A 25,196-nucleotide genomic window follows, 5' to 3' on the forward strand; every position below is an offset into this window, starting at 1 on the left:
AAGAGTTGACAATGAACCATGCTATAGGTGTGGAGTCATTGGATATTGGTATAAGAACTACCAAGCAAGCAACAGAGTAGCAGCCACTTAGAAGAGGTATAGAGTCTAAAGAACAAGAGGCTCACTATATGGAAGAAGGAGGCCATGACCCAGATGTCAACCTCACAATTGCAAACTTCAATGGCAACATGGAACTTGCTCAGTCAATGGATGCTTCAGATTTTGACTGATCTGCTTAGTTTATTTTCCAAAGACATTTGTGAAGGCATAATGCCTCATTTTTAATTAGACTATTGTTTGGTCTTAAAGTTTATTTCAATAATGGTTTGATGAATTAGATTTCTAAACAAGACCTTGATTTGTTTATCGTTGGCTTATTAATAAATTTTGGATTTTATTTTGAAGCAATTGAATTTATTCGATTTTATTTACTACACATATTTACATGGTTCGAAATAGCACTATAAAGATGTAAACCAATACATCTAGAGAAAAATTATTATTATCAGAATGAAAAGATTATCATTCTACCTAAGTCGAAATACTCTAACGAATATGAGATATATTTTCAAATTATTTAATGAATCGAGGAGAACTTGAGTGCTTAGTGGATAGTGGGACTACCCACACTATATTAAGGAATAGACAATTATTCATAGCCTATAATTCCTCTGTGACTACAATGATTGGATCATCACAAGTAATAAAAGGGCGAGGAACTGTCAAATTTTTGCTGCCTAACAGCACAGTGTTTAATGTCACAGACGCTCTGTATGCACCAAGAGCTAATGGAACCTTGTTAAGTTTCAAAGATATTCGTGTCAACGGTTATCATATAGAAACCCACTGTGAGCATGGAACTAAATACCTTTATATTACCTCTAATGAATGTGGAATGAAACACATTTTAGAGAAATTAATGAGTCAATCTAGTGGACTGTACCTCACTACTATTCGGATGATTGAATCCTATATTGTCACCGCCAATGAAATGTGGGACACTGACTCATACAGGGTTTGGCATGACCGCCTAGGGCACCCTGGTCATGACATAATGATCCGTATTTCAAAGAATTCACATGAACATCCCTTCTTTAGTGTGAAAAATATAATGGGACAAAAATCCGCCATACTGCAAGGTGCCGTTCCTAGTATTGCTCAAAAGCAGTCATTACCTTCTGAAGTACCAGAAGCACTACCTCCCTCCCATTATGCCTCATTGACTATTTCAAAGGCACATCACTCATTTTGCAAAGTCTGCTCTTTAGCAAAAATAGGATCGAGATCTTCTTATGCTAAAGACATATGACAAAACAAAACATTCTTACAAAGGATACGAGGAGATAACTGTGGACCTATCGATCCAGAATGCGGATCATTCAAGTACTTTATGGTTCTGGTGGATGCTTCGACACGCTGGTCACATGTCGCTTTATTGTCCACAAGAAATGCTGCATTTGCAAAACTCCTAACACAGATTATACGTTTAAAGGTTCACCACCCTGATCACCCTATCAAGTCTATAAGGCTTGATAACGCTGGAAAGTTTACATCAAAAGCATTTGATGATTATTGCATGTCTATTAGGATCGATGTAGAGCACCCTGTACCCAATGTGCATACACAAAATGGTCTCGCAGAAGCCACCATCAAAAGGCTACATATGGTGGCTAGGGCACTGGTTATGCACACCAACCTGCCTATATCTGCATAGGGTTATACAATATTGCACGCAGCTTTACTTATTAGTTTCAGACCCACTGTTATCTAACCATTGTTTGCATACCAATTGGTAACTGGATATAAGCCTGACATTTCACACTTACGCATATTTGGTTATGCAGTATATGTGCCTATTGCACCCCCAAAGAGCACCAAAATGGGTCCTCATGGATGATTAAGTATTTATGTTCACTACGTCAATAATGGCATCAGACGACAGTCAAAACTGTCGTCTGATGAGGTTGGGTACTGTTGTTAAAGCCTGTGTCATCTGATAGGGGTGGTCAAACAACAGCACAGAACTGTCGTTTGAAGAAAGATAGTACAAGAGCAGATGTCTAAATACCTGTTGTCTGAACACCAGAAAAGACAATAGTAGAAAACCATTGCGGTTGTGCAAAGCAAATTAAGTCAACAGAAGATGAAGACTGGAGACTTGTGAGAACAAGTCAGAGGACATCGCTTTTACAAAAAGTGTTGTCTCTATGAATCTTCAACATCAAGAAATAGTTGTTAACTGTTGAGTGGACTTACACAAGACAATAGAAAAATGAAGAAAGCATTGTCAGTTTATATTTAATACTACAGGCTTCTCTAAATTACTGATGTTTTTAATTATGGTGGAACAATGGTTCTCTTATTGTGTTTTCTCTAGTTGGGCAATTGAAATCATTTGAAAAGTATTGTACTTAGATTGTTCATACAACAGTTTTTTAATTCTATTTTATGATAGTCCATTGTTAGATAACAGTTTGGATTTGGAATGAAATGGTATGAACTATGAAGAGAGTCACAATACATGCATTCTGCATATGGCATCTTACCAAAACCAATAAATCAACATAGCCAAAGAGACATCCTTTAATTAAACATCCAAAACCAATTCATTCTAACATCATGCCAACGTCAACATACAAACCCTGTGTCACGCCTCGAATTTTGAATACAAGAATTCAAACCCGAAAAGCGAAAACACACAAGGAAACACATAGAAAAATTTTCATTTAAATTAAGCATCTAAACAACTGAGCTTACAAATTAAACTGAATGTAAATTCAACATGTAACCACACTCACCAACTCACTACACAATGGAAGACTATAAGTATAAGCGCCCTTCTACACCCACGTGACGGAAAGTCCACCTCAGCTTCGATAACAATCACTCGATATTCTAACCTGCACAATAACCCTACACCATAGAAATAGTGCACCGGGATTGCAAACCACAAACCCGGTAAGCTTTCAAGCCCGTATGAGTAAACTCAATTAAAGTGACTCACGTCACGCATGCTTATAATTCCTCAGTTCGTGAGACAATTAAAGTATTAACATTTAATTCCACAAAAACATGCTTTCACTATCTCAGTCTAACAAAATCAATATGCAATTATCACAACAAAAACGTCGAGTTCATATCAATCAATATCATGCTCAATAATTTCAACCCAACAAAAACCCACATGCTCTGTCTCTCAATTCATTTTATCTCTTTTCCCACAAACTCCAATTACACAAATAACTCCAAATATGTTAAACACTCTATGTCCCCACAATCTATCAGATCACCAATCATTTGCCTCAACAGAACAACCACAAAATCACACTCACTCCCCTCAACATAAAACATTTGCCAAAATCATCACATCTCAACTCATTTCACGATCGCTACAGATCTCAACCCACAACAGTACACACAATAAGAATTAAACAAAATTAGCAATCCCTGCATAGAACTTAGTTCAGGAGATCACATTCAAACAATCAATAAAAATCATAGTAATCCCTGCATAGAAACTTAGTTCAGGAGATCACATTAAACAACAAAAGAAATCATAGTAATCCCTGCATATAATTTAGTTCAGGAGATTACATTAAAATCCAACAAATGAACTGAAAAAGAAAGTTGATAAAGAAATCACACAATAGAAATGAAAAAGAAATATATATAAATAAATCAACCAACTCACGCGAAAATCAAGAATTCACCCTTCGACTCCGCATACACAATCTCACAAAATAACACGTTTCAATTGTAGCCCGTCACCGCCCAGGGTTATGGCATCCAATATAAACACCTCAATCGTAGCCCGTCATCCACTCAGGATTATGGCGTCCGACTCACTTACTCAATCACTTAGATTATGGCGTCCGACCCCATACCTTCACACTAGTCACCACACAGGTATTCACACAGATCACCGCACATGTACTCACACAGATCGTCACATAATACTGTTTCCTCATCTCCCACAACCTCAACAAATAGCAAAACCAATTCCAAATAATATGTTCTCGTCTCCAAGCCATCATCAAATTCGAATCCCATATGCTTAATAATTTCCCCAAATCATGAATCAATCAAGTCATACAAATCGACACCACAATCAATTATGATTCAAGTCTCTCATGGACAATAAATGAACGGATCACACTTTACTCAATTACTCTTTATCAACATCAACTCAACAATATATGATAATTTATATCTTCAAGAGAAATGCTCGAAATGATAAATCAATCAATCAAATCAATACTTCACCCAATGCCATATAATCCAATATATATATTCCACGAAAATATATATATACGTAGTCACCCACACAGGACTAACTACTAATACCAACTATAGTTCATACATAGTAAAAACCGAGAAATTCATTTTTATATACTTAAAAACTTATTTTCTTAAAATCATTTTTCAAACATAACAATTAAATGTAATTAATGAAGTTCCGTTCGTAAATGAACCATGTGAGATTTACTCACCTCTAATCCTGCTGCGTCTTCTTAATAGCTCAAAATACGATTCACAATCATCCGCCAACTCAAACCGTCAATCACCTAACCAAATAAGATAATTAACTTAGCGCACAACTCATAAAACACACTTATACGAAGATCCAACGGTTGGATCTTCACCCGTGACCACACAAAGTCATCGGGACAGTCCTACGATCATTCTATCAAAATTTCAAGTTAGATAACAGTCCAATCTTCACAGGTCACAAATCAAATGATCGAAATCGTAAAATTCATAATTTAATCATACGATCTTCAAAATTTACATCTATATATCGAAATGATTGTATCAACATGTAGAACATAAAAATGGGCAGAAACTGCCCTTGGGGTTACCGTAACTGGCCAGAAATTGCCGCCAAAGTTAGAGGCAGAGCCGCCGCCGACAACTGCCAATGGCGTCGGGGTCAGGCTACTCCTCTTCCTTTCATCGTTTTGAGAAACTTTCATAACTATCACGAAGTCAGAAAACGAGTGAAAGTGATCAAAAATTACCAAAACTTTCCGGTTTGGCCGGAAAATCTACAGAAAACAGCAAGGCCTCCGACGAGCATGAAATAGATCACTTCAGGTGCTGTCCTTCTTGGGGATTTATCAGGGGGTTGAGGTGAGTTCAACAAGCTAAGAACATCAAGTTTTGGTGGCCTAGAACTCGAGATATTGACTTCGCATTCAAAACGGCCAGAAATGGAAACAAGCTTTCGGCCGCCTCTACAAGCCGTGCCACGGCTCAAGGCTGCCACTGGCAACTGCATAAGGTCAAGGCGAAGGCGTGGGAAGAAGTTTGGTGTGATTTGGTGGCCGGAGGAGGGAGAACGAAGCCGGAAATGGTTTGCTCTGTTTTTGGCTCGTGCTCGGGAGAGAGAAAACGAAGAAGCTGAACGGTGCGGCCTACAGAAATGGAAACCCTAAATTTGGAAACTTTCCATTTATATATATATCCAAAATGGAAACATTTCCAAATGCGATAACTTCTTCATACGAACTCCGATTCTTGCGTTCCGCATATGAACACAGTCGTATCGATGAGATCTACAACTTTCGTGAAGGAAGTTTCCTCAAATTCCGTACGTATAAAAAGTCAACTTCGTAACCCCCCTAAAATGTGCATTTCGAATAATTGTTCGCCCGAAAATAACTTCACTCCACCCTCGAACCATGAAATCGTACTAACGAACACTTTATTAATTCAAGGAAATTCCAAGACATTAATAACTTATTTCTGGGGTCTTACACCCTACCTAAACATAAAGGCCAAGAACATCAAGGCCAAAAACATATTGTACTTGTCCACTTCCTTCTCTTGATAAACATCCTCTTCCTTCTTAGCAATAAGATATGCAAGAATCGAACCCAACACTAAACTGACCATCAAGCTAACATCAACTCCAGCAGCCAAGGCTTTCATGAAGTCCTTGATGCCAGACGTTGCAATGGTACCAAGGTTGTTGACCAAATCTGAAAATAGTTAAAACACAAATAGAGCAAACTCATTATGTACCTCATCAGAAAAATATATCTAGTATCTTTGTTTCACCTTGTTTTATCTAGCACTATATAACTCAAATGTGATAGAACACTAGTCTGTTTTGCAAGTTAAGTTTAAAACAAAAAGGACGGTAGAAAGGAAAGAAGAACCTTAATAAGCAACTTCAATTAGTTCAGATTGCTTCTTCTAATTTACACAGCTTGCAGGTCGCTATATTTTTTGGGCCTCATACTTATGGAATGAAATCATGGGATGAATACATAATGCAACTAAATGGGGCAGAAGAATGATTGAGATTACTTTGAACGAAAAGTAAGGCAACAAACAAACCTTTTAACACTCAAAGTTGCTCCACCTCTAGAATCTCCATCCAGATTTGTAAAAATAGCTATAGTAATCCCAATCTCTATATTAAATATATAGTATATACAATGTATACTTCTAAGAATATATACGATTGAACCACGTGGTGTGGTGTGTTGGTCGAGCAGTCTAGTCTGGAACCCCCAGGTCTAGCGTTCAAATCCCACACTACACCAATAACTTAAACACACAACACTTTTTGCACAACGAAAAAAAAAAGTGTTGTGTGATGAAGAAAAGTGAATCACACAACACGTTTACAAAACTTGCGTTGTATAAGGTGGTTAAAATTCTGAACTTTTTAGCTAGTAGATTATTGCACAACAGTTATAAGAATAGTTCGTTGTGTGAATGAAAAAAAAAATAGCGGCAGATTTCCCTCCTAGATCGACTCCAAATTGGTACTTCATTGTACAACAGAATAGTTATATTTGTTGTATGAGTGAAGTTTGCAAATTGTCACACAACAGTTTTTGTTTTTGTGTTGTATGATCAAGGAAAATATATTAGAGGTTTCGATGTGTCTCCATACGCCACTCATTCCTTCGCTCCCAAACTGAACTTTACTTACACATAGCGGGAACTTTCCCTCCTTGCTGCCACAACTCAAATTTAATGTGTGCGGAATCAGACAACATGTATATGGAAAACGTGGTCTGATGCCTTATACATGCATGCATCAACTAATGGCTTGTCCGGCTGACAGGACCCGCCCCGGATTTCATCCCGAAATCCGAAGTGGCCCTGCGGGCCCACCTTAGAAGAAATTCTACTAAAAATTTGGCGGAACTTCCCCTAAAAGTAGGCTACCCAAAACCTGTAGGAAAACATTTACACTTCTAAATCATTCATCCTTATTCTCCTGGAGCCACCTGCTCCCCAAATCACAACTCTAATTTCACATATAATGGTCTCAACCCCAATACAATATTGATCCCACAGATTATCATACCAATACTAACCCACTAGGTAACAACGAAAACAGAAATAGAATGAGTACACGGAAGCAATGCTGTTGGCTATGCCTCGACTCCATGTACGCCCGACCTCAATTAACTTAGCCTGCAAACTGGGCATTTGAAACCGAAGGGCCCAAGGGAAAGTAATTGAAAACACGTTAGTGTGAGTGGACTTTCCTGCATTTATTTAAATTTATAAAACCTCGATGCATGCAACGTTTATAAAACATATTTCTTTAAACCAGGAAACTGGAAACTGTAATTCAAACCTGCAGAGTATCGTATCATCAGACTAGACCCCGCTAGCCCAGAAGTAATATAAAAATAGGGGAAGAAGATAGCCATACGAATGAGCCTCTCAGGCTCGGGTGATAGCCTCCCAGGCTCGGGTGATAGCCTCCCAGGCTAAAGTACCCCCATATACTCCCGTTATATACCCACACGCTACTAAGTGTAGCGATTAGGATACTGGGCTTCAGCATTACTGTCACAAAGACAGTAACCAGCGCCACAAATGCGGACGGGCTTCGGTGATCCCATCACCTCGCCACAAAGGCAGAAGATCAATGCTAGCAATGATAATAGTCACCCAAAGTATGGCAAAAGAAAATCCGAAAACCACATAAATCCATAAAACTTCCCCCAAATTCTCACAGTAAGGCGAAATATCATCGACGTGTCCCACACGCCAAAAGTATCTCAAAATCAATAGCACAACGGCGAGATCAAACAAAATCATATTTCTCAAACCGAAATCATTACTAAGGCATTCCCAATGCCAAAACCAAAGATCGAATAAATAAACAAGAATTAATTCCATCGAAATCCCATTTCGAAAATCTCTCAGAAATCTCAAATCAACGAATAGAAACATAATATAAATAGTATAATTCCGGAAATCACCTCGGAAATAATTCGTCGAAAATCATGCTTTCAAATAAAAGTCATATATCGAAGATACTTATCGAAGGCTCAAAATCCATTTCCGAATCATAATTGAAAATAATGTATAATTAATCTCCTAAAATAAATCATATTTCTGAAATTAAATCATAAATCCAAATCCGAGCATAATAAGTTCATATCCGAAACTCATAAAAAATCAATGTCAAATTATAATCCAAGACAAAATATCATGCTCGATAAATAAAACCATAATTAAATAAACCAATAATTTCAAAATAAATGCATGCATCATTTACTTTAAAACAAAAGTCCACTCACAGTTCTATTCCGACGATCACGTATACGAGTTCCTTCATCGAGAAAAAGCTCGGTACCTCGTCCCGTACACAATTATTCGTACATAAATAATTACCGGACAGAAAATAATTTTACGATAATCAATAATTAAGTCTCAAAACCCAAAACCTCAACTTCTCCAATTCTCTTCCACATCCAACCAAACTTCACCAACACTGCCCACTCGTCGATTTCAGACTACATAACAATTATGGAGGAAATCCGACAATCGGATTCACGATTAACATTAACCAAAATCCAAATCTTAAGAAATTTATAACCGATTCAAAACTCCACCAAACCTCACTAGACTTCATAAATAAGCTCTATGATAATTATAGAATTCAACTAGCCAGAAATTGAAATTAAAAAGCTACCTTAGCCGCCCACAGTGGCGGCGCCGCCACCGCTGCCACCAACTCCAATGGCCACCAAAATTTGGCAGTAGCACCTTCTCAACACACCCATTAATTCTTTCAACTACAACAAAGCTAGAAAATGCCTAGAACTACCTCAACAATTAAGGTGAAGATTATACCCGAAGCGTGAACAGTGTCAAGAAATTCAAACCTCAAATTCATCCTCCACGCTATGAATCACTGTAAGAGATTCGAGGAGCATCATCTACGTCTTCATGCGCTTCCAGAGAATCAAGAAACTTGGCCGGAATCCTGAGAAATCTGCGTTGACCACTTCTGCTACAGTAACCGCAAGCTTCTCGGCGTCGAAACTGCATTTTCCAGTCGATTCACGGCGACCCACCACCACTAGCGAGTCCAGAAGGAGGAGACGAAGCTAGGGGTGGTCGCGGTTCATCCCCAGGTGGCCGGAAACGGAGGCTAGCCGGAGCTACAGAGGAGGGAGAGAACCGGGGAAGAAGAGAAAGAAAATCGACCGGAGAGAGAGAGAGTGAGAAAAATTTAACCCCAACAGTAACTTTTTCAAATTTATACTAATCTACTATGAAAAGTAATTTTAATCTTTCGCTTATAACTTTCGCATACGAACTCTGATTTTTACGTATCACACATGCACGAGCTCGGTTTAACGTCCTCTACAACTTTCATGAAGAACATTTTCTCAAATTTTGACCCGAACTAAAAGTCAACTTTTAGGACCCCCTAAAAGTACCGAAACGACATTAAAAGTGAAAGTAAGGGTCGTTTACCTTCCAAATAACTAGTAAATTGGTAAATTTAGGTTCGGGACGTAACACCGGCCATGTCCATTTAGATCAAATTAGAATACTTGAAGAAAAGAAAAAAAGCATGACTCTCTCTTTTCACAACTCCACAGCTATTCGGCCCCCGACTCACTCCACAGCTACGCCCACTTTGAAGCCCTAAACTCTAAATCCACCACCTCCGAAGCCCCGACTTTTTGGTACCAATCCCTGCCTCCGAAGCCCTAAATCTGAGATTCGTCTTCGAATTTGGTTAGTTCTCGTCCTCTCGAATCTGGTAAGCCCTAAAATTTGGGGGTTTCTGGTTTCTCATCCTCTCACCCTCACTATATATGCACGACACTCACTTTTGATTCGGATTCTTCACAAATTACAAATCACACTTTTGATTTCAGTTTTTGATTAACTGAAGGTTTTCGGGTTCTTCACTTTTGATTTGGGATTCTTCACAAATCACATTATCCAAGGCGACCTCTCTTTATATAAGCAGAAGAACCCGAAGCTCAAGCTCCTTCGACCTCATGAACAGTTTAAGAGATCGAGTCGGTGCCTAGCACAGATGACGAAGAACCCCATCGCAACTGTTTCTGGTGGCTTTCTCCGGGTACCTCACACAGAATGCTATACCGCCTGGGGTACCGATCCAACTCCTAACTCCTGTATAAGAACACAATGTTAGAGGGGTAAACCGTATCGGACGGTTTACACCTCTCCGATGCCTGAGTGAGAAACTAATAGATGTGTATCAAGTAAATAGTAAGAAAAGGAGTTATTACCCGTAAAAGGTGGTTGTGCTAATGTCTTTATACTCGAGCATGGGAAAGGAGTCTCCCCTAGCTTCGATGTGGGACACAGGTTGTTCTTCTGATGCCATATCAGCCCTCTTGTTGTGTAAATAGATGTTGTGCTGGCCTTGTCCCGGGCCCTGGGTGCCCGGGGTGGCATCCCATATGGGCCCGGCCATGGTGGGTAGTGAATCCGGCCCATGGCATAGTACCTGAGAGTACCGATGGGGCCCAGCCGATAGTGCCAAACTTGGTGAGACTTACCCAGTATGTACAAGTCCCCCAAGTTCCCGTTCAAGATGCTTCTTGGGTGGGGACTTATTATTATTTTGTCTCACAGTTTGGCACTAGTGTGCCTATAGGGAGTCCCCCAAGTTCCCGTATAAGAGAAATCTTGAGCGGGTTACACTGTAGGTAGGTAATCTACGCGCTGTCATAGGATGAAGGTTGAGTCTCTGGTACTAGATGGGGTGGAGAGAGGACTTGGCTCTGATACCCGATGGGGTAGAGAATTTTGAGCCTCCGGTACCCAATGGGGTAGAGAGAGAACTTGGCTCTGATACCCGATGGGGTAGAGAATCTTGAGCCTCCGGTACCCAATGGGGTAGAGAGAAGACTTGGCTCTGATACCCGATGGGGTAGAGAGAGAACTTGGCTCTGATACCCGATGGGGTAGAGAATTTTGAGCCTCCGGTACCTAATGGGGTAGAGAGAGAACTTGGCTCTGATACCCGATGGGGTAGAGAATCTTGAGCCTCTGGTACCCAATGGGGTAGAGAGAAGACTTGGCTCTGATACCCGATGGGGTAGAGAGAGAACTTGGCTCTGATACCCGATAGGGGTAGAGAATTTTGAGCCTCCGGTACCCAATGGGGTAGAGAGAGGACTTGGCTCTAATACCCGATGGGGTAGAGAGAGAACTTGGCTCTGATACCCGATGGGGTACAGAATTTTGAGCCTCTGGTACCTAATGGGGTAGAGAGAGAACTTGGCTCTGATACCCGATGGGGTAGAGAATCTTGAGCCTCCAGTACCCAATGGGGTAGAGAGAGGACTTGGCTCTGATACCCGATGGGGTAGAGAGAGAACTTGGCTCTGATACCCGATGTGGTAGAGAGAGAACTTGGCTCTGATACCCGATGGGGTAGAGAATTTTGAGCCTCCGGTACCCAATGGGGTAGAGAGAGGACTTGGCTCTGATACCCAATGGGGTAGAGAGTCTTGAGCCTCCGGTACCCAATGGGGTAGAGAGAGGACTTGGCTCTGATACCCGATGGGGTAGAGAGAGAACTTGGGTCTGATACCCGATGGGGTAGAGAATTTTGAGCCTCCGGTACCTAATGGGGTAGAGAGAGAACTTGGCTCTGATACCCGATGGGGTAGAGAATCTTGAGCCTCCAGTACCCAATGGGGTAGAGAGAGGACTTGGCTCTGATACCCGATGGGGTAGAGAGAGAACTTGGCTCTGATACCCGATGGGGTAGAGAATTTTGAGCCTCCGGTACCCAATGGGGTAGAGAGAGGACTTGGCTCTGATACCCGATGGGGTAGAGAATTTTGAGCCTCCGGTACCCAATGGGGTAGAGAGAGGACTTGGCTCTGATACCCGATGGGGTAGAGAGAGAACTTGGCTCTGATACCCGATGGGGTAGAGAATTTTGAGCCTCCGGTACCCAATGGTGTAGAGAGAGGACTTGGCTCTGATACCCGATGGGGTAGGCGGTGTATGTCAGCCACGTGGGGCAGACTGGGTTGTGCAATAAATGCCCGTCCTCTCATATGCCAATCTAGAGAACTGGGGAGAGGCGTGGGACACGTGTAGCGATCTTGTGGTTTAGGACTTTTCGGTTTCAACGGCCCTGATGCTCTGGAGATTGAATTTAAGAGGGAAACTGATTGTTTCCCTTCACATTCGCGAAAAGAAAAAAGAAAAAAAAAACTCAGAAAACCTTGAAGATTTGTAGAGGGGAAAAGGGAGAAGCCAAGGGAGAAGTGTGCGTGCTTGCGGAGTGATAGATCGATTGCCTGTTGAAGAAGAGGTTAGATTTCTCGCCTTGTTTGTATGATTTTGTCTGGTCTCTCGTTTCTGATTCTGCCATGGATGTTTTTCTGTTGTGGGTTTGCTCTTCTGTGTTGTTTGCCTAAAGAAGAACACAAACAAGACAGTGTGGGTTTTACTTCTTGCTTTAGATTTTTGGATTTGTTCCATTCTCTGGGTTTTGCTTTGAATTTCTGGGAATTTTTGGGTTTTGCTTGAAGTGGGGAGTAATCCGCGCTTCAAAATGGTATGGGTTTTGATAGGCTAACCCTTGTGCTTCTGATTCCAGATATAGCGAGATTTGAGGTCTCCGGTATCGTAATTAAGATGGAATCAGAATCCAGGGGTGGGGATACGGGTTCGTCGTACCAGTCTTCTGCCAGGCAAGATGAAGCGGATATCGATCGGTACTTACGCCAAGTAGATCAATTAGTAGAGAACACGGGATCCTAGACTGGGGTGTTCTCGGAGAGCAGTGAGGAGTCGGACGAGGGTGAGAGCGAGGGTGGATCTGCGGAGGCCCCGGTAGTCATGGTGGCAATTCCCGAGGGCATACCGAAGCCTAGGTATACACTTGCGGACGGGACCGTATGCGACGAACCCGGGAGAAGTATGACAATGAATGAGATCATCGCCATGCGACTGAAGTGGGGAATACCGGATGCGGTGGAGCTTAGGCCTCTCAGAGATGGAGAGATGGCCGCGAATCCTGCCCCTGGGTGGGTGGCGTTGCACAAGAATCAGTTCCACCAAGGGTTATCGCTACCACTGCCCCGGTGCCTGCAGTATCTGTTACGGATGCTGAACCTGTCACCGGGGCAATTGACCCCGAATGCTATTCGTCAAATATACAGTATGATGGCCATGTGGGACTTGTGCCAACAAGGGTGGCCTTCCGTAAATGAATTCCGCACGGTACACAGGGTCCTGTACTCAAGGAAGCTGTCCTGTGCGGGTACGGTTACATTTGCCGCTAGGGATTACAAACCATTAGTTACCGACATGCCTTCCTCGATGAGCAAAAGGTGGAGGAACAAAGTATTCCTAGCTGGGGGGCGGTGGCAAATTAAAAATAAGAAGTGGCAGCTGACCGGTACCTTCCAAGCTATCGGGGACCAGGCTTATACTTTATCCGAGGTAGAAAGGAAGAGGATAGCCCGAGTATATGCTGTTTGGTCAGAGAAAGAGAGGAGCTCTTATAGATTCATCCGGCATTCTATACTTTATAGGCTAGGGCTAGGATGGCTCCCCGGTAAGGCTTAAAATATATATATATATATATATATATATTTTTTTTTTTTTGCATGTCACTCGTCCTTTTGACCTTTGACTAACCTTGGGACTGATTGCAGTGAAAGCGCCGAAGAGAAAACCCCGGAAAGGCAAAGAGGAGGACAGAATGGATGATGATCAGTTGATGGATATGTTGATGGGCCAGGGAGAAGACGCCCTTCACATTGATGTCGATCTAGGGTCGAAAGGTATGGGTCGGTCCGTTGAAGAGACCCTACTGGAGATCACTGATGCGGGATATGGGGAACCTGATCCTGATGCTCCCGTGACCCAAGTCGTGCAGCCCTCTGTTGCTGACGTCATCACGATAGATGATACCGGGACGGGAAAGGTACCGGCCCCCGTGTCCATTTCCTCTCGTTCCACTGGGAGCGATGAGGCATTACTTCCCGGTGAGAAGAAAAGATCTCATAGGCACCGGCACCGAAGTGATAAGCAGGAGGTGACGTATACCGGCCGGGATGTTTAGGGACCCGGTGCGAAGAGGCAGAAGAAAAATCACCCGGGGCCAGAGTCGTCGCCTTCGCTAGGCTTGTTGTCTCTGCCATTCCGGTAATCCCCAAGAAGCCCATCAAGCAGCTGTTGAGTGAGTACGGGGTTGCCGATGAAAAGTTCGTGCGGTCCATGCTCAGTGACCTGAAGGACATTGACCTCAACCGGGTGCAGGCCAAGGACAATACGCCCAAAAAGAATCGCCGTGTCGCCCGGGAATCCATGATGCGGGTATGGCTTTGCTTTACCCTTGAAACTTATTGTTATTGTATATATACCTTAATCGGTATGTTTGCAGGCACTCTTCAATGTGTACGCGATTGACGCCAGCGAGGAAGATACTCATTTGAAGGAGGAGGTTAGCAATCTCTCCGGGCAGGTGAAGTATCTGCATGGCGAGAAGGCCAAGCTGGAGAAGGAGCGGGACTTATTGAAGGCTGAGATGGATGCGGCTAAGCAGCGAATTGTGGAGCTTGAGGGTGAAGTCTCTGAGGCGCGGAAAGAGGTGAAAAGCGCTCGGGACTCTGAGAAAAAAGTTGTAGAGTCTGCCGTGTCATGGAAGGAGAAGGCAGACTACCTGGAGGATCGCCTTCCCGTGGAGAAGCACGAGGCCATAGAGGAGTACAAGTCCTCCCAAGAGCTCATTGCTATGCTAACTGCTACTCAAGATAAGGCTGTCATCATGAAATTCAAGGAGTGGGTGGCGGCCGGGTACTTGGATGAAGCCAAATTCAGGCGGGGTCTTCTTGAGAAAAGGAAGAAACATCAGGCGGCGGTGGTCAAGTCTGGTGCCGGTGGATCCCAGAGTACCGGTGGCGAGCAGTAGTTAAAATTTTTTTTTTTGTAGAAATTATCCGTTTTGAACAATTGTCTAATTCCTGTGCCTGGTAGTCCAGGCTTTTTTTGTGAATGGAAATTTTTTAATTTGAATGGAAATTGGAAAGGAATTAAAATTTCTAGGATTTCATACCTTAAGCATTTGCTTGCATCACTTATTACCGGAATAGAGTAACTGACAATAGCTATGTCCGGGAATGTCCGGGGTAGGTTAAAAAAAATGCTAGAAATGGTCTGAATAATTCATTTTTCCATTCAAATACCACATGGTGGTTAAATACAGAATGAGTACCCGATGGGTAGCTTGCCATAGCTGTATGGTCAAAAAGCAAAAGCTAGGACAAGATGCTCCCAGAGCTACTTGTAATAGTACCGCAAGCGCTGGGTATTCCATGGATGCCTGGAAATGACCCCGTTCATGTCCCGGATGAAAAAGGTTGCAGGGCCTACCTCTTCAATGATCTCGTAAGGGCCTGTCCAGGATGGATCCAGTCCCCGGGGCTCTGGGTAGACTTGCTTCATAACCCAGTCCCCCAACTTCAGTGTCCGGGATTGTACCTTGGCATCGTAATAACGAGCTATCCTTCGCTTGTTTGCCAAGTTATGCATGTGTGCCACATCCCTTTGTTCCTCAAGTAAATCAGCATCGAGGTGTAGGCCTTCTGAGTTGGTACCCGTATCGAAGTATTCGATCCGGGGACTCTAGATTTATGTTTCAATAGGGAGTACCGCTTCTGATCCGAAAGCCATGCAGAAAGGGGTCTCTCCAGTGGCCTCCGTTGCTGTGGTCCTGATAGCCCATAATACCTCTTGGAGTTTAGCAGCCCAAAGACCCTTGGCTTCATCAAGCTTCTTTTTCGGTATTTTCTTGATTATCTTGTTGACAGCCTCGACCTGACCGTTGGTCTGGGGGTGAGCCGGGGAAACATAGAGGATCTTGGTGCCCAGGTTCTCTGTGTAAGCCCTCAACTCATCATTGTCAAACTGGGTACCATTGTCCGTGACTATGGTGTCCGGGACTCCGAACCTGCAGTAGATGTTCTTCCATAGGAAGTTTTTTACCTTTTTCGTGGTGATAGCTGCGAGAGGCTCTGCCTCCACCCACTTTGTTTGGTAGTCCACAGCGACAATGGCGTATTTGAACTGTCCCACTGTTGTGGGAAGTTTACCAATCAAGTCTAAACCCCACTGACAGAACGGCCATGGTGCCAGGAGGATGGAGAGGGCAATGGGCGGTGCCCTTGGGATATTTGCATACATTTGGCACTTGTGGCAAGAACTGGATATTGTTTGGGCTATGGTCGACGTGGTTGGCCAGAAATATCCTGCCCTTAGGGTCTTATGTGCAAGAGATCGGGCTCCGGCATGGTTACCGCATACACCAGCGTGTATGTCCTTCATTATTTTGTGACCTTCCTCCGGTGTTACACACTTTAGATTGGGAAAGCAATGGCCTCTCCTGTATAATTTGCCATTCATGATCGTGTATCGAGCTGATCTTAACTGTAGTCTTCTGGCCTCGACCTTATCGTCCGGTGCTAGGCCGTCGACCATGTATTTCAAAAGTGGGTCCATCCATGAAGCTGTGTGATCTACCGCAAATATTTCTGACACCGTTTTAGAAGTGCTAGGTCATTTGAGTATTTCGACCTTAGTGGCCCCATATGTAGGACTTGGAGAAGTTGATGCAAGCTTTGCAAGGGCGTCTGCCTTGTCGTTTTCTGCCCTCGGTATTTGGGTAAAACTGTAGGAGGTAAATCTCTGAACTAATGCCCGGGCTAAGGCCTTGTAAGAGGACATGTGGGGCTCCTTTGCCTCGAAGTTACCGCTGACCTGGTTTACGACTAACTGAGAATCACTGATGATACCAAGGTGCTGCACCCATAGTTCCCGGGCGATCTGCAGACCTGCTATGAGTGCCTCGTACTCTGCGGCATTGTTGGATGCCTTGAAGGCAAATTTGAGGGCGTACTCGTAGACTTGATCGTCTGGGCTAATTAGCAGGATACCAGCTCCACTGGTTTTCTTGTTGGACGCGCCATCAACGTATAATCACCAAGTGCTTGGCGGAGGTGGATCTGGGGCTAGTGGTTCAGGTGATTCCAGGGGTGGGTTATGGAAGGGAATTGACTCGGAAATAAAATCTGCCGCTGCCTGGCCCTTAATAGCTGTCCGGGGATGGTACTTGATATCGAACTCCCCCAGCTCGATGGCCCACTTAATTAACCTGCCCGATGTCTCTGGTTTCTGCAAAACCTGCCTCAATGGGTGATTAGTGAAAACGGTGATTGAGTATGCCTGGAAGTAATGTCTAAGCTTCCAGGCTGATACCAGGAAGGCCAGTGCCACTTTTTCAATGTCCGGGTACCTGGATTCTGCACCAGTGTATCCTTTTCCAGCGTAGTACACTGGGTACTCGCAATCGGAGTCCTTCCTAATAAGAACTGAGCTCACAGCTGTTGATGATGCCGCCAGGTATATGTAGAGCATTTCTCCTGGAACAGGTTTGTAGAGTAGAGGTACCTCTGACAGGTATGCCTTCAAGCCAAGAAAAGCAGCCTCGTGCTCCGCTGTCCAGGCTATTACCTCGACGTGCTGGGTTTTTAGCAATTTGAAGAAAGGAGTGCACTTGTCCGTCAGCCTGGAGATGAATCTTGACCGGGCGGCCACCTTGCCTGTAAGAGATTAGACCTCGTTTCAGTAGGTTGGGGACACCATGTCTAATATAGCCTGTACCTTCTCTGGATTGGCCTCAATTCCCCTGTGGCTAATGATGTACCCAAGAAACTTTCCTACCTTGACCCCGAAGATGCACGTCTGTGGGTTAAGCCGCATACCATTGCGCAATATGATGGTGAAGACGATTGATAAGTTGGTTACGTGATCGTCCGGAGTTAGACTTTTTACTTGCATGTCATCCACGTATACCTCCATGATAGTATCGATAACTTCCTCAAACATGGAGTTGACAAGTCGCTGATAAGTGGCACCTGCATTCTTTAACCCAAAAGGCATGACTTGGTAGCAATAGAGTCCTTTGTCTGTGGTAAAGGTTGTGTGCTCCTCGTCTGCCGGATTCATTCGAATTTGGTTGTATCCACTGAACGCATCCATGAAACTGAGTAACCGGTACCCAACAGTGGACTCGATTAATTGGTCAATTCGCGGGAGCATGAAGCTATCTTTAGGGCACGCTCGGTTGAGGTTTGTGTAGTCCACACACATGCGCCATGATCCCGGAGATTTCTTTGGTACCATGACCACGTTGGCTAACCACCGGGGGTATGTTACTTCCCTGACAAAGTTGATGGCCATCAACTTCTTTACTTCAACCTGGATAGCCCGGTACTTATAGTGCGTGAAGGCCCTTCGTTTTTGTCTTACCGGTGTCGAGTAAGGAACAATACTAAGATTGTGCGTGGCTATCTTTGTCGGTATACCGGGCATGTCCTCATATGACCAGGCGAATGCAGATGTGTTAGAGCGGAGAAACGAGATCAACCCTTCCCTGACAACCGGAGACAGCCTAGTACCGATCTTAACAGTCCTGTCTGGGAACTGCTCTGATAGCACCACCTCTTCAATGTCTTCTACGGCACCGGGCCGTTCTTCGTTGGAATCGGTATCATCTCTGGGTTACTCTCACCTTTCCGGGTTAGTAGCTACGTGCAACATCTCAGACTTTCCCCTACCGCGAGATACAGTCAAAGAATAGCATTTCCTCGCAGCGGCCTGATCACCCCGGATGGTAGTAATGCCGGCCGGGGTTGGCACTTTCATCATGAGCATGTGACCTGCAATGAAGGTTTTCAGACGCCAGAGTGCCGGTCGACCCAGGATAGCATTGTAGGATGAGACGCAGTCCACTATGATGAACTCTGTTTTGATGGTTGAACAGTTCAGACTTTCGCCTACCGTGATCGATAGGTAATCTGATCCGAGTGGTTGGACGATATCTCCTGAAAAACTAATGAGGGGCTCATTATCTTGTGACAACTTGGCTCTTCCTCTGTTCAAAGCTTTGTATGCATCGCGAAATAATACTCTAACTGGGGCCCCGGTGTCCACTAGCACCCGGGACATTATATAATGGTCCATTTGGAGCGTGATTAGGAAGGGATCATCATGGGGCATCTTCAGATCGGCCTCCTCCTCCTGCAGGAATGTCACCGATGTCCATCCGGTGCCACCGTCTTGCTGCGGGGCCTTGTGGAAGTTGAAAACTTTCGGACGGCCGAAACTAGAATTTCGTTTCTTCCTTTGGGGAGGAAACTCTTTCGGGCCCCCACCATGGATCGTGAAGATCTGGCCATACACGTCTATAGCTCCTATCTCCTTAGCATGTAGGTATCGTTGAAGCTTGCCCCTCTGGATGAGGGACTCGATTGTATTTTTCAAAGCAACACAAAGATTGGTATTGTGTTCGACATCCTCATGATAAGTGCAGAATTTTCCGGTGTCCTGCTGGGTAAGTTTACTCTTCAGGAACTTCCTTGGGGGTGGCCCCAGTATTTCATCCTTATTTTCGTTCCAAATAGTCTCGTATGAAGCGTTGAGGATTGTGAACACCTCATACCGGGGTGGTGGTGGTGTCTGCGGGGCCTGCTGTACCCTCGGATCCCGGTGAGGTTGAGTGGTCCCGTAACTGTTAGACCTGGACGAGGACTCTTTGCTTCTTTTGTTCGAGGTATGGGGTGATCTGTCGTGACTATGGACCCACTCCCTCTTTTGTGGCTCATCCCTGACCGTCGAGGCCGGTGTGGAAAATCTTAGCTCTGGTCTGGGGGTGTCCTCGTACGTTTCGAATTCGGCCTGGGCATGTCTGATGGCAGTGGCCATCAGCTCGTCGTAGTTAGCTGGAGGATTATGGTTGATCCTGTAGAGAAATTCTCCTTACCTTAAGCCCCTCCTGAAAGCCAGCTCAGCCAGTTCCTTATTAAGGTCCCGGCACTTAGCAGTAGCCGCCTGCCATCGATTTACAAAAGACTTCAGAGTTTCATCTTCTCCCTGCTAGACCTTTAACAGGCCCTTCGGTGTGTGTATCCCATCAGTGCGTAAGATGAATCGAGCTACAAACTTGTCAGCTAACTCCTTAAAATTCCCTACAGAACCGACCGGCAGTTCGTAGAACAACTCAAAGCCTCTCTTGACAAGGTCTCCTGGAACATATTACAACACATTTCATCCGTATATCCCTTGGCACTGGTTTGCGATCGAAAAGCCTGTAGATGCTGGTAGGGGTCTCCAACTCCCGTATAGTCGATCTTCAGTGGTTTCGATGTATTTGCTCAAATGGCTCCTCTAACCTGTTGGGTGAAAGGACCCGGGCGGTCCTCTTAAGTGGTCATAGCTCTCCAGGTGTCTCTATTTTCTGTGGCCTGTACCCTTGCCTGCAGGGCGTGCTAAGAGTTGCTCATTTGCACAAGTAATGCCGTGTTTGCATCGATTACCGGTGGGATATTGTGAACTGGCTGTGGTAACGGTGGTGGTGGCAGATGCCTCAAGTTTTCCGGGAATAAGTCTACCGGTATCTGGATTATCCGTTGACCGCCCTCCGTAGAAGGTGCTGGGGCGTTGTTGGGGTCTCCGGTTATCGGGGCGGTGGTCGCGCCTGTTGCTAACTAGGATGCCCTAGCCAGGGCCTGGGTGAGTGCCTCGTTGTGCTGGTGCCTCCTGTCCAGGGCTCGGGCCAGCGCTGTGTTTTCATCTTCCAAATCCTGAATTCTCTGTTGCGCAAGGCGGTTTGTTTCCCTATCGGTACTCTGTTGTTCCCGATCGATCCTGGATTGTTCCCTCAAGGCTGCGATCTCAGCTCGCATAGACTCCAACTCCGATACCGGAGTCACTCGGTCCGGGACCATCGGGTCCAAGGATCCGAGACCATGCATTTCTCCTGATACACTGGGCGCTTCTGCTGACGAAGTTCCCGGAGAGCATATCACTGCTCGGGCGACACTTCTACCCTCATCTGCCACTTCTGGCTCATTCATGATTCGCCCCTATCTGGCGCGCCAATGTTTCTGGTGGCTTTCTCCGGGTACCTCACACAGAATGCTATACCGCCTGGGGTACCGATCCAACTCGTAACTCCTGTATAAGAACACAATGTTAGAGGGGTAAACCGTACCGGACGGTTTACACCTCTCCGATGCCTGAGTGAGAAACTAATAGATGTGTACCAAGTAAATAGTAAGCAAATGAGTTATTACCCATAGAAGGTGGTTGTGCTAATGTCTTTATACTCGAGCAAGGGAAAGGAGTCTCCCCTAGCTTCGATGTGGGACACAGGTTGTTCTTCTGATGCCATATCAGCCCTCTTGTTGTGTAAATAGATGCTGTGCTGGCCTTGTCCCTGGCCCTGGGTGCCCGGGGTAGCATCCCATAGGGGCCCGGCCATGGTGGGTCGTGAACCCGGCCCATGGCATAGTACCTGAGAGTACCGATGGGGCCCAGCCGATAGTGCCAAACTTGGTGAGACTTACCCAGTATGTACAGCAACTGTCCAGCTCCAAAGCTGATTCTCTCCAAAGAGAGAGAATGGAGAAGGCAGTGACGATCGCAGTGTCGGCGATGTACGCGTTCGAGAAACTGGAGAAGGTCGGAGAAGGGACCTATGGCAAGGTTTACAGAGCCAGAGAGAAGGCGACTGGCAAGATCGTCGCCCTAAAAACGACTCGCCTCCACGAGGACGAAGAAGGCGTCCCTTCCACCACTCTTCGCGAGGTCTCCATTTTGCTCATGCTCTCCCGAGACCCACACGTCATCAGGTACCCCCTACCCTAGTCTTTCATTTCGATTTCTGCAAAATTAGGGTTTCAAATTGGCGCTTAGGGTTAGGGATTTGAGAATTGATTTTGTATGGAGTTGCAATTTTCGGTTCTGGTTGGGATTTGTTGCGTTTTTTAATTGATTGATTTGATTTCAAAACGGATAGGTTGATGGATGTGACGCAAGGCATGAATAAGGAAGGCAAGACTGTGCTCTACTTCGTTTTGAGTACATGGAGACTGATGTGAAGAAATGATTCCTGCTCCCGTCGTTAAGGTCTGAATTCAATACATCTACTAATACCTTGAAAGTATGTGATGATGCAGAGTTTGATGTACTAACTCTGCAAAGGTGTTGCCTTCTGCCATGGTCATGGAATCTTACACAGGTAAAGCTTTCGTCAATTTGTTTGCTCTAATTTCACTTTGGTTTTTTGAGAAAGTAGTATCAGACTAGTTGGCTCACTCTCCTTTACCGTGATTTGCAGGGATCTTAAGCCTTATAATCTCCTGATGGACCGCAAGAGTAGGATCCTTAAGATTACGGATCTTTGACTAGCTCGAGCATTTACTCTGCCCTCTTCATCCTTAAGATTGCGGATCTCATGAGGTAGTGCATGCTTTCTCATTTTCTTCAATTGCTCATCAAGAAGTATACTCATGTGATGTACCCAGTAGTGAGGTAGTAGTGCATTCTTATTCATCTTTGAAATTACTGGTGCTTGCAGATATTGACCCTTTGGTATAGGGCACCAGAAGTCCTTCTGGGACCTACACATTACTCAACTACAGTGGATATTTGGTCTGTTGGCTGCATATTTGGTACAGATCTATTTTTTACGCATTAATGTTTGGTCTTTTATTCTACATTTTCCCTATTGGTTTTAATAGTATGTTCTATTCGGACTTGTAGCTGAACTTGTCACAAAGCAAGCACTCTTCCCTGGGGATTCTGAACTGCAGCAGCTCCTACATATATTCAGGTTGACCAAGATGTCTCCAGTTTTGCCTTAGTAGTGATGATGTGACTTCTTTTTTCCTTATCAAAAGATCAAGTGTTTATTGTGTATGTATCTGTGATGTAGTTTGTTGGTTTTGCACTGGTTTGTAGAAGATGGACTCTGGAAATAAAGAGTCTCAAAAGAAAAGTTCACTGGAAGAGTTTGATTCTGAGGTAGGACTTGATGCTGTCAAGCATGACCATTTTCCATGTGCCTAAACAGGGGTACTGTGAAAATAACTATTACTATCAACACGTTTTTTCCTGATGAATTTTTAGTATCAATACTGTGAAGTCCATACTGTTTGCCTCAAAATCGTCTCGGCCGAAATGAGAGCCGAGGGACTTGTGGTTGAATCGTCCTTCTGAAATTGCGCGAGCGTGCCAACTCGCGGCCGAATGGCCAAACGAGGTTTCTGATTTGAATGGTGCGTGATCTGACTTCTTTCAAATGATTGTAGGCCGAGGAAGGAACCCTCTCGGCCTTTAGGTTCTGATGCCTCTGTTGAAAGGACTTCGGCTAGGCGTCAATCCTGACCGGGATCTTCTATCACACTCACTTCTTGAGTAAACTCAAAAGTTCGGGTGACAAGCGAGAGATCTATTGGGTGAAGATACTCGCAAATCACGGTAAAGACGAAGGTGAATTGGATTCGGTTGTCAAAACGTTGTGAGATGATATGTGTGTGAACAGCGAATCGCATCAATCCAATCTGGACTGGCCGAAAGAGATCAATGGATGATAATTCTATGTTACGAACTACTCCTAAGTGCGACAAGTAAAGTGCATATAAAATAAAGAACAAGAAAGTAAAATGCTTGAATGTAAAGTACTGAATTGAAGCTAAGAAACTAGGAATAAAAACAAGTTATGAAAGTTGGATCGAAGGTAAAGTACCTATGAAATAGCAAGAGAAAAGTTTGTGAGTAAAAGTTGTATATTGATTTGTTTGTGTGGTGCAGGACCCTTTACAATGATTCACAATGTGCTATATATACAAGTCAAAAACCCTAGCTAACTTGTCCTCCCAGACGTGGAATTGAAGTAGGATTCTCCTTCCTTCTAGGATTGATTCGTCTCGTAAAACTCTGACTTTGCTGATATTCAAGATCTTCACAATTAAGAGCATAGTTTGACTTGAACTCCTTCCTTGTGAAGACTCTTCATCCGATATTATTGCCTAAACTTGGCCGAACATTAATTTTCATTTCGGCCCACATGAGTAACGACCCTTTTGAACCTGGATTAAACCAAACATATGGCCGCATGGTCCAACTTGTTGATTTTTGGGTCATCCGTTACTAAAACCTCAAACCAAGCTGGGTGACCGACCGACACTTTTTCCTTGGTCGTATGACTTCACATTTCCCTCGGTCGTCCGTTCCTAAAACCTCAAATCAAGCTGGGTAACCAACCGACACTTTTCCCTCGGTTGTATGACTTCACTTTTCCCTTGGTCGTCCGTTCCTAAAACCTCAAATCAAGCTGGGTAACCAACCGACACTTTTCCCTCGGTTGTATGACTTCACCTTTCCCTTGGTCGTCCGTTCCTAAAACCTCAAACCAAGCTGGGTGACCGACCGGCACTTTTCCCTCGGTCGTATGACTTCACCTTTCCCTTGGTCGTCCGTTCCTAAAACCTCAAACCAAGCTGGGTGACCGACCGACACTTTTCCCTCGGTCGTATGACTTCACGAACTATTTATCTTGAATGGGTGCCAACTCAGTCCCATTTCTTCTCAACATGATCATACACGAGAGTAGCTAAATTCAGGTCCAAACATTGCCCCCCGAGTCTCATAAGCATTAGCTCTTAAGCCAAATGGTGGTGAGACTTGAATAAAAATGGAATATCTCAAAACATACCCGGTCGTGATACTTCGACTTGGTTGTACCACTTGAACCTTCAAAACTCAGCCTTTGACATGCAAAAACTTGAAAGACTTGGCCGAATACTCCCCAGGTTTGACACCTCGGTCATGTTGTCTTGGAGAAGAAAAACAATTTTGGGTCAGGACTTATTACCCGGTCGAAGCTACTACTCGGCCAAGGCATACTACTCGGTCGAGACATTCAAAGAGGAAAACTGGGCCGAGATGTCTAATTTAAAGACTTGGTCATGGTCGGCCAGTACTAGAGGCTGGAATTTAGTCATGGTTGTCAAAGCAATTATATATAATTATATATATGTACAACCATGAGCAGATGCTTGGCCATGCAAATC

The 25,196-nt window shown here is 44.3% G+C and overlaps 1 protein-coding gene and 1 pseudogene across 1 annotated transcript; one reads left to right on the forward strand and one right to left on the reverse strand.

The window, feature by feature from the left end:
• Positions 1-16,836: 16,836 nt before the first annotated feature.
• LOC112170691 lies at positions 16,837-20,043 on the reverse strand. Its single transcript, XM_024308017.1, has 4 exons — positions 18,851-20,043; positions 17,941-18,712; positions 17,261-17,799; positions 16,837-17,197 (listed from the first exon to the last, which is right to left on the reverse strand). Exons 1-4 carry the CDS (start codon positions 20,041-20,043, stop codon positions 16,837-16,839), a joined length of 2,865 nt encoding a protein of 954 aa, XP_024163785.1.
• Positions 20,044-21,741: 1,698 nt separating this feature from the next.
• Positions 21,742-23,468, forward strand: LOC112170692 (annotated as a pseudogene).
• The last annotated feature ends 1,728 nt before the right edge of the window (positions 23,469-25,196 follow it).

Source organism: Rosa chinensis, chromosome 6, assembly GCF_002994745.2.
Source record: "Rosa chinensis cultivar Old Blush chromosome 6, RchiOBHm-V2, whole genome shotgun sequence".
NCBI classification, from domain to species: domain Eukaryota; kingdom Viridiplantae; phylum Streptophyta; class Magnoliopsida; order Rosales; family Rosaceae; genus Rosa; species Rosa chinensis.